The sequence below is a fragment of the Sorex araneus genome, chromosome 4, assembly GCF_027595985.1.
Source record: "Sorex araneus isolate mSorAra2 chromosome 4, mSorAra2.pri, whole genome shotgun sequence".
Taxonomy (NCBI): Eukaryota; Metazoa; Chordata; class Mammalia; order Eulipotyphla; family Soricidae; genus Sorex; species Sorex araneus.
The window spans coordinates 170,459,013-170,473,795 of NC_073305.1; the positions used below are offsets into that span (position 1 = coordinate 170,459,013).

General features: G+C 45.1%; 1 protein-coding gene across 2 annotated transcripts in view; it reads right to left on the minus strand.

Moving 5' to 3' along the window:
- Positions 1-856: 856 nt before the first annotated feature.
- Positions 857-14,783, minus strand: part of PLAGL1 (PLAG1 like zinc finger 1) — a 44,688-nt gene continuing 30,761 nt past the window's right edge. For both annotated transcript variants that reach the window (XM_055136463.1, XM_055136464.1), the window contains exons 7-8: positions 7,517-7,983; positions 857-3,247 (exon numbers count right to left, since the gene is read on the minus strand). In XM_055136463.1, the coding sequence (XP_054992438.1) occupies positions 2,017-3,247; positions 7,517-7,668 (1,383 nt within the window). In that variant the 5' untranslated portion in view covers positions 7,669-7,983 and the 3' untranslated portion in view covers positions 857-2,016. The remainder of the gene's footprint in view (positions 3,248-7,516; positions 7,984-14,783) is intronic.

Genomic DNA, 14,783 nt, shown 5'->3' on the forward strand with positions numbered 1-14,783 from the left:
AACCCATCCCTCCACCAGTGCCCATTCTCCACCACCGATGATCCCAGTATCCCTCCCACTCCCCATCCCATCCCCCCTACCCCACCCCGCCTCTGTGGCAGGGCATTGCCTTCTGTTCTCTCTCTCCTTTTGGGTGTTGTGGTTTGCAGTAGGGGTATTGAGCGGGTGAAGGGCTCATTTTTGTCCCTTGTAGTTCTACAGGTAAAGGATCCACTATCTTTGTTTCACCTTAGTCCAGCCCCAGGGTAATTGCAGGACCAGCGTCAACACCTGCTCCATCTCCTTGATGTTCTTCAGCTTCCCGGGGGCCGGGGGCTGGGGGGGGAGAGCTGTGAGTCAGAGTGTCTCACAACTGGCATAACAGCGATGGACAAAGGATCTCAAAGCTTTCCTTTCTCACCCCACCACACTTTCCTCAGAGGTAAGTCTAAAACAAAAAGGCTCTTGAGATTCAGGGGGACGAATGCTTTTGGAAGAATTACCGATAAGAAACAGGTATATTTTCTAATTTTACTAGAGGTCAGTGGTAAAGAGGAATCATAGCCCAAGGGAGAATGAAATTTGGAACCTGGCATTCTGACCTACGATACCATTCATGTAATGTTAGGCAATCGTTTTTATGTATAGTAAAAAGTTCTTAATATTGAGAATGAACTGTTTCATGTGTCTACTTTCAATATTACTTCGACTCCAAAACAGAATCTAATAGAACCCCAAGAGGTCAGAAATATTATTTCTGTGGAGAAGATATGGCCAGGAGGGGGCATACGGGAGCCAGTTAAGGAGCTGGAAATATTTGATATCTTGATGTGAAGTTCACTGGTGTCGCTGAAATAAAAACATGGATCAAGCCAAATGGAGATTTTGTATTTTATTATATGTAAGATATATATTGATATAGAAAGCCTCTAAATGCAAATGACAAAGAAGTTAAAAAAAAAAAGGTTACATTTCTTATCTTCAAAACTCATTAGAAACCAAATTCAAAAGAGATTACGGCTACATTGTAAAAGGTTAACATTTTCGAAGAAAAACTAACATTGAAATAAATGATGAATTTTTAAATGCAATCACTTATCGATGATTAAAAATAATACTCAGCACTTAAGCATTTTAAGTATTTTAAGCCAGCGCAAAGAAAAGTTTTGTTTAAGAGATATATTTTTTCAAATTCCAGTAATATTCTCTAATTCCTGCTAAAAATATAATCAGTATTAAAGTCAGCAAAATGCTTTTCTTGGCTGACGCCTGGATTATTTTGCCACTTAATCAGGTTACAGAGGTTTTTTTTTTTTTCTTTTTCTTTTTTCTCTTTTTTTTTTGGTTAAATGACAATCAGTTTAGTCTAAGATAAATGAAGTAAATGATAACTCACATTATAGCATCCCGTGGAAAATATTCAAACTACATTTAAGTATTTTTTTAAGGTGTTGATGTCAATTATTCCACAAGAAATTGTTTCCATAACACTAAAGGTTGGCTATGACAAAACTAACTAAACTACATCTAACTCTGAAGGCAAAAAAGTCTCTGAAAAGAAGTACACAGACTAGTAATAATATGCGATACAAAGGTTATTTTCTTATCTTAAAAATTCCTAAAACTTTGGAGCAGTCCAAAGCTTGCCATATGTCCCTTACTGTAGGCATTGCCCAAGTAAAGTTAGTCAACGGGATTATGATGAGGGCTTGTGATTAAATTCAACTTGACGAACGCCTAAATATAGCAGCCCGGGTTTGGATGCCAGTCATGACAATACGTATATGCAGTTCCATGAGAGAATACTTGCGTAGTAAATTTGGTATGAAGCATGAATACTCAAGACAGATTGGCACCAAAAAGAAAAAAAACAAAAAAAACAAAAAACATGCAATTCAAGAAACTCGCTATCTCAACGCTAGTCATCACAGAGTAAGCCATTATTTCCGGTCCAGTTTTCCTTTCCGTGTATCCTAACAGATGTTTTAAGAAAGCATCTTAAAACACCTTCCAGAATTAGTGTGCCTGAAAAGCCATTCATCTGAATGCATGGTGGAAATGAGGCAGAATGGCCTGGCCGGTGGCAGCCGAGAACACATGAGGCAGAGGTGGCAGGGCCAGCTGGCCCAGGCCCATGGTGTTCATGCCAAGTGATGGATCTTGTTGCTGCTGCCCCAGACAGCTTAAGCGATGGGGCAGAGCCTCCCCAGGCCCCAGGGCAAGAGTGCCGTTCCCAAAAGCATTTTGGGGAGGAGGGGGCAGCTGCCAGAAACCCAGCAGTGGGGAGAGATCCAGAGAGGCAGCCATGGTCAGGTTCACAGCATCTGGGGAGAGCTCTTTGGGCAGGTTTATTTTGCCAGCGCTCCCCTTGCCCAGGTCAAAACCCGGGTTGAGCTTGTGAGGTGACTGAGGCTCTTGCAGAGGCAAGTCCTCCAGCAAATTCATGTTGCAGTATGGTTTTGTCTCGGTTTTGAGGGGCAGATTGCCCAGGGGACCATACGAGGTAGGACCCGCGTTGTATTTGTGATTCTGCAGGGGTGGCGGCGAGTTGGGAGCTGCCACCGGGTGCAGAGGCACCAAGGGCTCTGGCAGCGGTATGATAGGCTGCGGGTGCTGCTCTGCCAGATTGTGGGGGTGCCCGTGAACCTCCCCCTGCAAGCTATTTGCCAGCCCGTTCTGGACAGGACCCCCCAAAGGGAAAGGCGCCAAGGCAGCCGCCTTGAGCTGAAACTGGGGGGAGAGAGCATGCAAGGTGCTCAGCAGATCTCCCGGCTGCAGACTCTCCTTCAGCAGCTCCTGCGAGTGGGTCTTCTTGGTGTGGCGGGTGAGGTGATCCTTGCGCCCGAAGCGCTGGGCACAGAACTGGCACAGGAAGTCCTTGCATCCTGTGTGGACCACCATGTGGCGCCGGACATCCTTGCGGGTGTAGAAGCATCTCTCGCAGTGGTCGCACTGGTGCTTCTTCTCCTTGGCCCCGTGGGGCTTCTCATCGGCGTGGGCTTTGAGGTGGTTGAGCAGCACCTCCGTGCTGGCGAGCTCCAGGGCACAGACCCCACAGGTGAGGTCGCCGCTGTTGGCCTTGTGCAGGGCCAGGTGACGCTTGTACCCCAGCATGGTGTTGTACTTCTTGCCACACTCCTCACACCCAAAGGCCATTTTGTTGGGGTCGTGGGTTTGGAGGTGGTTCTTCAGGTGGTCTTTGCGGTTGAAGGTCTTCTCACAGTGGGCGCACTGGTGAGATTTCTGGGGTGAATGGGTCGCCATGTGCCTAGGGGCAGAGGGAAGACAAATTCACAGTAGATTTAAGTTTAGTTTTGTTTTTTTTAGTTTTACTTTTATTTTTTAAGGGTGGAAGAAAGGTGTAGAAAGCCAATTACACTGTGAGATGTTTCTCTAAGTGTGCAAGGGCTTTTGGATTTTCAAAAACCTTTTCTTTTCCAGCATCTACCAAGACCTACAGTGTTGGAATCATTAAAAAGACGCTCATCAAAGGATAATGCAATTTTTTTTAACCTTTAAGGAATAATTTTTTGACAACCTATTTTCTTAATAGATACAGAGAGATTGCTGGAAAAGACATTAAGGACATATATTTTAAGAATGTAATTGAGGAAAATAATATTTTTTTAGGAAGAGGTGATAAGTGGATATTCCTTGCCTTTTGGAAATGTCCAAATTTCTGAAAGTGACAAAATTAGCTTTCTACAAAGAATGCTTATAATCTCAGCTTTAGGTTATTGTTTTTAAGTAAAGTTTCAACCTTAATCTTGAGACAAACAGGTTTAGGCCATGGGGCTTTTAACTTCTGAACACGTGTCCTGCCTGATGCACGATGTTAACCCCACTATCGGTAAATGAACTTTAGCCCCGTGCATTCCAGGATAGGCTATTATACTTAAACCTGAGCCGCTGACCTCCAGGTAATACTGAACTATCAGCTCTCATCTTAATGTATGTGACAACCATCTTCCTTTTCTATATCTTCAACCCACTTTCTAAAGTCCTTGGTAATGTCTTCAATAAAATTCAGAAAGACTTTTTGTAGAAAGAAGGATAAGCTACAACTCCTAAAATTTTTTGAGTTTTTATTTTTTAACTGGGGCTTTAGGGTCAACCCTTAGTCATCTTATCTATCTGGAATCTAAGAGTAATCATTTTACATTTGTATTTGTACAACACAAGATAGTTTGGGAAAACTATCCCAATTCCCTTTTTAGCACAGTACAACTGAGTATCTAAAGTCTTAACTGTGGCTTTATAAGAACAGTAATATAAGGAAACCCAGGATAGCCATCTTGAAAAGCTTCATTTTACTAAGTATATCAAGTAAAGAACACTAAGTACGGTAAACTAGGATATCTTTAAAAAGAGCATTCTTAACCACAACTTGTGACTCAAAGATACAATCCAAGTTGCTTTGTGTCCCTTTTAACACAAACACTTTGAGGTGCTTTGCTAAAGCTTGCTCTACTGACAAATATCTTTTAAGCTTGTGACTTTGATGGGAAATTACTTGTGACAATATGTTTAAATCAAAAGTATATTAACTAGACTAGGAATGAAGCTAAGGCAGAACCTTGCATTCAACCCCAGTACCACACGTACACACAACGAGTATCAATTGTTCCTTTCAGCATCCTGTCCTATATTGTCCATTCCAGATCTTTTTCTAAAAGTAGACCCGGGAAGAGGTGGTATAATAGGGTGACCCCTGTTAGGAGGCAGGCAAGAAGTTATTTTAATAATATTAAAGTAATGTGTGCCAAATTGTCCTTTTCTTAAAAGTAAAGCAAAGCCTAAAATATCTCCTTCAGTTCTCCCCCCACCACCCCATCCCCGGACAACAGAGCTTGGCATTGCAAAGGGACACTTAGAGTGTGGTGGATTCTGGAAGGCAGAAACCAAGTGACAGGTTAGGGCAGGCGCCAGACAATAGTTATGTCAGAGATCTGAAATTAATCTTTAAGTTTCAGGTGTATTTGTATATCCCTAAGAGGCAGAAAGGGTTTTTAGAGCCCATCAGAGGGAAAAATAACCCCACTCCTATGCCAGACAGCCAGAGAGTGGGTATCACCAGGAAGAGATGGGGGGGGGGTGCATTTCAGAGTAGGCCTTTAAACCACTGCCTGTCTGTTCAGTCCTGGTAAACAGGATTCCAATGCTGTACTAAACTCTCTCTTCTTGCCTCCCTCTCCTTTCTGCTGTGTGGAGGATTCTTAATGGACCAGATTCCCTTTTTCACCCCTGGCTAGAGCAGTAATGCTACATGAATGGGTCTGGATCTAGTTCTTCCTACCTCTACTTTCCTATGAAGAAGAAAGGTATAGGTAGGCACCAGTAGTAACCTGAGTCATAACACCTTTTCAGCATTCACCAGCTCGAAGCCTTTGGAACTTGTATTTTTGTGGTGTGGGGGGGGGGCAGGGTTAAACACTTCCCTTGGGTGTTAAACCTTCCCATCAATCATTCCCTTTCAGACTGGAGCAACAGAGCCCATCAAGAGCATTCTCGCTTTGACCAGAAACTATTTCCACAACCTGTTGAAATTATTTTCAACAATTCCTTCTTTCAACTTCTTACCTCACCACCCACGAAGCCATCTGATCGAATGTCTATAGCACCAAAGGCCACCATTTTAAGATCTCACCTGACGGTGTCAATTGCCCTTCGAACCCTCTCTGGTCTCCTCTGCCTCTTTCATATCCTGCCTGGCCCATTGTGATCTTCATCTGCCTGCCCTCACTACCTGGGGACCCACATTCTGTTTTCTACTTGAGCAAGTCTATTTTCCCCTCTGCTTAGAAAAATGGAGTTTCTGTTGCAATGGAGGAAAATAAGAAGAATGGAAATGCTGCCACCCCCTTTGCCCCCACTGGAAAAAAAAAATCGAAAGCATCCTGCTACCTCACTCTTCTTCTATCTCTTTAGTAGACCTCCACTCCAAGCCAGAGGCAAGAAATGTTGGTGGCTATGGCAGGGATTGTTGGTTCTTGTAGAAAATACATTGCTTCCCTTTCCTCCCTCACTTCCACACCCTTAACTCAACCAGTTCTTTCCCTTGCTCAGAACCATCACCTCCCAAGGATTGCCCAAGACATCTTTGGTGTGGTTTACCCATGATAATCCCACCTAATTCCCATTACTCCAATAATCCGTCGGCTCCACTGCCCTTTCCATATATATCTCTCCTAGACAAGTTCTGGGCTCTGCACAGTCATAACTATGCTCGTTGCGGTTTTAACTGCTGCAAATACAGCTCTCAAGGCTTGACGGGGTCATTACTATGTACACAGCCCCAGCCTGTTGCAAAACAGGGAGCCTCTGCAACAAAATCAGTGCACAAGGCACACAGTAGGTGCTCAATGTTGACTCATACCATAGCCAGAAACTCGCCTGTGTACAGAACACATCTGAACTGGGAAACAGCTGAGCAGTCATTAGGCTTCATTTTTTTAAACTCAGCTAATTATACTGCACCAGAGAAAACAGTGGGGTTTGATGATAGCATGGTCTGAGTTAACACCGCTTGGAGGGAAATTCTCTCATGTGCTTTTGACTCTCACCTATGCTTCTGCATGTGAGCAGTCTTGTAGCTGTACCCATTAAAGACAAAAACAGTGGGCTTTCCTAAACCAGATATTAAAAGCTGTGCACATCAGTGAGAATTGTGTCTGTGTGGTTCTCAAAGAACCAGAGCACTTGGCTTTCGCTGTGCTACGTGCGACGTAACGGCTTTGGGACATGTTGTCTCCTTTATATCACACATATTCTTTGCTGGCAGAAATTATATCCTATATTTTTACTTCGCTCATGAAAATAAGTGCCTAGTAGACCCTCGAGAAATAATTTAGGGGGCAGAGATAATAAAGAGGGTAGAGTGCTTGCCTTGCACATGGCCAACCTGGGTTTGATCCCTGCCCTGGCACCATATATGTGCCCCAACCCCAAGCCCTGCTGGGAGTGATTCCTGAGCACAGAGCCAGGAGTAAGACCTGAGCACCAGCAGGTGTGACCCAAAAATATCACTGTCACTGTCATCCCATTGCTCATCGATTTGTTCGAGTGGGCACCAGTAACGTCTCCATTTTGAGACTTGTTGTTAGTGTTTTTGGCATATCGAATATGCCACGGGTAGCTTGCCAGGCTCTGCCGTGCGGGCAAGATACTCTCAGTAGCTTTCCGGGCTCTCTGAGAGGGACAGAGGAATCAAACCTGGGTCAGCCGCGTACAAGGCAAACACCCTACCCGCTGTGCTATCGCTCCAGCCCGTGCATGTAAATATATATATATATATATTTAAATCTCTCTGCTCTCAGGCCTGGTATGTGACAGCAATGTAGGAATGTCTGCTGCAAGAACGAACCAGCATGACCCAGCAAGACTGTCCCCACCCCGCTATCATCACTGCAGATGCAGCTTTAAAGGCTAAGATGCATCCACACTTAGCATCTCCTCTCCCCTGCAATTCTGGTTCTGAGGGCCTGCCAAGCCGCCTGAAGGTACGTGTCCACGTACATACCTTTCTAAAGCCTCTCACCTCATTAATTTATATCTGGAGACGAAGGCTTTGCCACATTCTGGCTGCAAGCACTTGAAAGGTCGCTCCCTGGAGTGGGAATAACTGTGGATAGTGAACTTCTCCAGGGTGAGGAACGTCTTGCCACATAACTGGCAGGGGTAGGTGGCCATGGGTTTTGCTTCTGATACCTTCCTTTTCAGATGCGCTGAGCAAGGGCTGTGCCAGTTAAGCACAAACGGAAGGAGGGTTGACTGAACGCATGGGCAGAGCCATGGCAGCGGAACCCCAGGGATGCGGCGTGGTCTACCGAAGGTAGGAGTGGGCCTACCCACGCATGGGCCTCTCAGTAATCACTAGTTCGATCTCCTGATTTCCCACATCCCACTTTATATGCAGTCTGAAGTTGGAAGAAGAAAAGCTGAGGCAGAGATGAGATTCCAGGAGCAGAAAGGTAATCTGCATCACTAGAGCGGTCACCAGACTGTCTGTGGAGAGAAGAGGAACAGTGGTCTTGCATTAGCCATTGGAAACCAGGGCTCCTTCTCCCCCACCAGTGCAGAAGCAGCTCATGCCAGCCAGCGGCACTAAAGGCAGCGCCAACCTGCCTCCTCGGGCGTGTTTCTGGAAGTCCTTCCTGCACGGAAGGAAACACACCCAGCTGAGGAGCGAAGCGCGGGCTTTTGAGAGCGGGTGGAAGCTTGGGACAGAGACAGCTGGTGCCACAGACCCGGCTCTAACCTGCCATCACAGTGCCAGGGGAGGCGCAGTCCAGCGGGGCCAAGGCTGAAGGACAAACCACCCTCCTGGCTTCCCCAGGGACATTTGACGATTTGGCTGCTTCACAAACAAAAATCACACAGACACACACACACACAGAGACACACACCCACACACCAGCTTATTCCAGACCCTGTGCTATTCTGCTCGCTGCTGACAGAACTTGTTTACCACACCTGTTTAAATTTCCAGGGGATGAGGCCGGGTCCTTTGCATATTGAATTTGTCTGAGGCCACGGAGGATGGAGGCAAACAGTGAGGAAAGCGCCTGTAGGTAGGCACTCGGGATCGGGCAGGGCCACTGGGCACCTGGAGATAAAGCTTTCCCAGGGGAACAAAACCGAGGGCAGAAGTGGAGAAAGCTCCGGCTGCTGTTATGTCAGCTGGGGTGTGGAGCAGGGGGGGTCATCTTCCAGGAAACTTCTGCTCATCTCTTTCCCTCTCATGGAGGGCACCTTAATGCACCCCCCAATTCCACCCTGGAGGACCCACCCAGCTCCCTGCTGGCATATCCCTGCTAGGACGTGGGCTTATTCTCCCAACAGTACCTCATGCCAGTCTCTCCGGCCCATGGAGAGACGCGTTTGAGGGACTGGGTGACAGATCTGAGGCAGCCCCTGGGAACCCTGAGCTCGTTCTAAATGTTCTAGAGAATCACTGTCCGTGCGGGTGGGCGCTAGCATGTCAAATGCCCGTGTTGCCTTTCTGAATTCAAGCACGGCCCGAGTCTAGTCCCAACCAACCACACATGTCCTGGCAGTCACTCCCTCGAGGCCAGCCCCCGAGAGCCGCCCCTCCTGGCCCTTGGGATTCCTTGAAGATGACCAGGCTGGCGTGGTCAACCTCCGTGAACTTTTATTCTCCCGGCTTTCCAAGCACCGGCACAGAGCACATGTCCAGGAACCTCTGTTCCTTTCTCATGGACAGAGAGGGCAGCAAACTTTCCATGCTCCTCACCCAGTAGCTCAGATGTTTGGAATGTTCGGTCATAATTCACAAGGCTCTCCTGCCAGCAGGCAGCCTCGAGCTGCCCTGCACCACCTGCCGGGGTGAACTCAAAGCTGACATGCACACTTTGGCCCTGAAACCTTAGCACAGATCCCAGCGGAGCCTTCTCTGCCAGCAGCCTGGCCCTCAGCTGCCTTTCTGCAGTGCAGCGTGCACAAGACTTTATTCCTCAGTGGCCACCGGGGTCACCCCTCTCCTGGCTTTGCCCAAACCCGTCTCCCCAAATTCCTCATTGCCTACTTCTAACTCAAGGCCCATCCTGAAGTCATCCCTGACAAACCTCCCCACAAACAGAATAACTCCTTCTAGGAATTCTACCCAGTGTGGCCGAGTTTCGGCTGCCAGGTCTCATAATGTGCCCTACTTCTCACCCAGCCTGAGTCTGGCGCTAATACCCGTCCAGCTTTCTTTCTTTTTTTTTTTATTTATAAAAAAATAAAAGGGAGGGGGTTGCCTTAGAATCTATCACCATCATATAATATAGTCATTCATTTGCAATCCCCAAGTTCTTTCTAGGTCTGTTAAGATGTAGGGATTTCGATATACACACAATCTGCAGCTTGGAAATATCTTTTCCTTGTTCCCAGTCTAGCTGAACTCAAAATAGTACTAGTCACACGGGCGGAAGAGCTGGTTGCGAGGTGAGGGTTCTAATTTCTCTCTTACTCACACCCCTTCTGCATCTATCCTGTGGTCAACGTCTCTCCAATCCATTCGCCCCAGCCTGCCCAACAGAACTTTCCGTGATGACGGAAATGTCACGTGTGGGATGGCTCCTGAATGCTTGGAATTGAGAAACTGAATCTATTTTAGCTTAAATCCAAACAGCCGCGCACGTGGCTCATGGCTGCTGGAGGAGGCGGTGTAGACTCTAAGGCAGGTCTGCTTCTGCCCTCCCCGCGGGCACCACTGTGCAGCTCGCCCACTGGGTTTCCCTGAAGCCTGGGAGGATCCACTGAGCCAGTTGCTGGCTCTAGAAAGGTGGTGGCGGAGATGCCCAAGTTGAAAAAACTGGCTTGCTGATTCAGAGGCAAATATCAGTCTTCCTATTTCTATTTATGAACTGAGTTTGTTTTTCTCATTTGTGATACTTAATGTGATGCTGGTAAATGGACAACTCATTGAAATGAAAGATGTGAAAGCATGTTGTCATAAAACACACATACACACACACACACACCACACCACCTGGACAAATAGCCTTGATGAGACACTGAGATGAGACTATAGGGAGAAACCATCAGCCGCACATTAGCACAGGGTTCTAGCCACTCAGCAGTGGATGTAATGGGGAGAAGACACAGATTCTCTCCCTGTGGGTTATCCACTATCCATTATTCATACTGGATGGAACCAGTAGTCTGGATATTGCACATACTCTGAGAATGAGGATCCAAGGTTGCAAGCAAGAAGCCGGTATTCTTTGTTGCTTGAAAATATTAACCTTGATGGCTGGCTTACTAGCACACACAGAATGCAATGGAAAAGTAAAGCTTCTTAAATTATTTAAAAAAGAAATAACTGCCCTTTAAGCACTTAGTAAAGTTCTCTCACATCCACTTTCCACTCACTTCCCTAGATGTAGCGGTTCAGCCATGGTTATGATTAACCCACATTTCCCTGGGTCCCCCAAAGAGGGTGGATATAAATACATGAGACTTAGATGTAGCCATATATATTTTTTTCTAAATGTGAAAGACACTTCCTCCAGTCTTTGTATACCGTCGAACTTTCAAAGACCAAAATAGTTGTCTTGAACATTTTTCTACTCCAGAAGTAGCCTCTGACTCTGAGCTCTCTGTGTCCAACCCTAAGTGCAAAGTTAGTTCTCCAATGCTGAACTGATTCCGAACATTCTCTAGCTTCTTCAGAAGTCTTGTCAAAAACTCAACTTCACAGAGAATACTGCATTCATCCTACGAGTCTGCCATTAGTATAGACCTTTGAATATAAGTATCAGCACTTTCCATGATATAGTTATAAAAGTAATCTTCTCCAACAGGCTCTAAATTCATCATGACCAAGGATCAAAGCTTAGCTATTTTTAAAAAAATCAACCATGTGGAGGACATCTCTGATCACCATGTATGTGACCAGTCCTGGCTGGCTGCAGCTGATTCCAATCTTTGGTTGAAACCTGATGCACTTTCTGGCCACAATCTTAAAAAGGACTGTGATTAACTTTCTATTATCTGGCCAACCACCAATAATCCTCACAGAGAACTGAAAAGGGGTCCTGATGATGACCTGACACACACTGCATTTACGTCTTAAATACGGTAATATTTCAGCACCTGTTACCAATGGAAAGATAGTAAGTCTTCCCCCCCAAACATCTCAGGACATAATTTCCAATCCCCTTGGTTCTAAAAATACTGAGTGAGTGATACAGATCTGCCAGTATGCCAAAGAAGGCTGTGCCATCTGCTTCATTCTGATCATGCTGATTATTTTGGGGATGAGAGGATCAGATTGGAATAAGAACATATATATATGGCAACAGCCAGGAAGGACTGTGTTCCCTGAGGGATGGTGTGTACGGTAAAGGGAGAGATCAGAGCACAAGTGTAGTTCCAGGACGTCCCCACTGCTGTGTAACACAATCATCTAACGAGGGACACATGTCTTGCAGCATTCTCAAAATAAACCAGGGCTTTTGCCTTCTATTTCATTTGTCTCCAATTATACAATGTAAGGCCTGTTCCATGAGGAAATTAAACTTCCAGTTTTAGTCTTCTAACATGAGCGTTCCATGTTCCTTCTTTTGACTCCATTCATTGCCCCTCTCCCATGAATAAGAAGGTTCAGCTGCAAATCTTTCTTGTCCATTCTCCCAAAACCTGGGTGGGATTTTTAGTATGTATCTAGAACTGAGTTGAGGATAATTTTAAAAGGGTGTCTAGTAAGGTTCTGATATTTATACTTATAAAATGGGGGATAGCCCATCATGGCCTAGGTAAATGGTAATTCAGGGCTTATTTAGTTCTAAGAGACTCCTAGAGTTCTTCCCCTAATATTAGTTCTTCAAAGGACCTTGGCAGCAAGTTTTCATCATCAATTTAAAAATTAATCAATTAGAAAAAAGATGCCAGAACCTTCAGGCAGCTGTTACTGCTTATTATTTTCCTTACTACACACAAGTGTTTTATATACATATATGTATAGTATATATATATACACACTACATGTATAGTATATATACACACTATATGTATAGTATATATACACTATATGTACAGTATATATACACTATACATATATATAAAACATATATAGTTATATACTATACAATGTGCTAGGTGTCATATTGGAGCACGTGTGAAGTCAGAAGAGTTGGAACTCATGTCTCTTCGGTGAAAAGGAGCTTTGGGGGTTGGAATGACCTCAACTGATGTGCATCAAACTGGTTTTCCCTTCGAGCCAGGGGTTCCTGAGTAGGGCCCCCATTGGATTTCAAAGCCCCTGTGAATTCTATGAAATTTTGTGCGACAACCAGGAGGCATGTGCACTGAATTCTTATGGAGAGGGGAAGGATAGCTGTTTCCTTCAGCTGTTCCTAAGGGTCTTAATCTCAACCAAGTTGAAGGACACTGACTTAAAGGTAATACCTTTTGGTGCTATCATTCAGCCTGACTTCATAAAGTCACGGATAGTGCCCAATCCAGAGGTGATCTATTTTTGTCTTTATCACTGCATTTTATCAGATTCAAGTTATATATTAAAAGCTAGAGGGGCCTGCAGCAACAGTACAGCAGGTAGGGCTCTTGCCTTGCATGCAGCTGACCCAGGTTCAATCCCAGCACCTCATAGGGTCCCCACTCCCTTGCCCCCAAGCTCAGGAATAAGCCCTGATCACTGCTGGGTGTGGCCAAACAACAACAACAATAAAATTTTTTATAACACTGTTGTGAATTTCAAGTAGTAAACCATCGGAACACATTTCAAAAATTGATACCAATGATAACTGAAAAAAAAATCTTGTCCTGGAGGACATGGACATCTGAGAGAAACATTAGAAGTCACAAAACCTGGGCCAATTCCTCACCTGAAAAATGACTCTAGCCTGGGATAAACACATAAGCCACACTGCCAAGGCACAGGGGCAGGACTGCACTGTCTGTAGACAAGACCACTGATCAATTCACTTGCTATTTCCTTGATGTGCCATGTTCTCTCCTGTGCCTACCCTCCCTACACAACACTCCTTCCTGAGATGACCTGCAAGTCCTAGTCTGCCCACAAACACCGACTTATCCTTGTCACTGCCAGGCAGAGGGGTGGGTTTCTCACGGGGATAGATGGTGTAACCGGTTCCACAGTGGGGTCAATGCTAGTCAACTGGGAGACACCACCCCCAGTGTTCTGTACAAAGATGCCCAAGGGAGGGGCAACACAACTACAAACCATGACTGATCTGGAAGAAGATAATGGGTTTGGTACGAACCTCCTTCCACAATAGGTTCTTTGGGGTTCTCTCTAGAATCTATGGATATCACCATCTTCCTAAGTCTGAAATGGTGTTGTTCCCTTCTGTCCCGGGAGGTAGGAAGTACAGACTGGCCCAACTCCTCTCCCCTGCTCAGAGAAAGCTTCTCTCCTCTCCCCACAGCCTGAGGAACAATCAAGTTTGCTGCCTCTAAACTCTATAAAACTGTCACCTTGAGAGACTCAGTTTTGTTAACCCAAATGACTAAGCTCCTATTTTCTTAAAACTGAGATCTAAAATAAGCAGAAATCCAATGCAAATGATTTAATATTCAGAATCAATGATAAAGTTACCCAGTTGCTTACACCTCAGATTTGCTTATCTATTCAGTTGACTTAGAAAATGTGAAAAGGACAGAGAACTAAGGATGAGTAATATGTCTGTAAAGGGCAAACTGGATAAATGTACCTCCAGTCTCTCCTGAAACTCTACCAAAATGGGATTAATGAGATTTTTCAAAAACAGAGCCTAAGATAACAGGAAAAGGAAAAATGTCACAATTTTGAAAGCCAGACACTAGATAAACAAGCAGTAACTGACTTAGCAATCCTCAGACAGTTCAGGTCTAAGCAAAGAGTGGATTTACTCCATATAGCCCTCAAACCTCCCAGAAATTTGGGGGCTAAAGTACTACTGGAAGTGAGATCAGATCAGATACAAAAATAAGAGTGTCTGAAATTGTCTGTTAATAAAGCTTTTGGACCCCCATACTGGTTAGAGAGTTTGAGAGGGTGCATGGTGCTTAAATGGAGTGGATTAAGTGAAAATTAGCCCACCACCCCTGTTTAGCTATCAGAACATGGGATGCCAGGAGTCTGAGGAGTCTTCCCAGGAATAGCTGACCAGCTCAACAGGGGGAAAAATACAGCCAAGGACAAAAAGCAACCCCCATGTTCAATATTCTATGGAAAAATATTCTAAGAAAAATCAATCTTCCCCATTTCACAAACCATCCTATCAAGATCGTATTTCTCTAGCTACAGTGGAGATTGATGTAGGTACTGGATTAGAGAG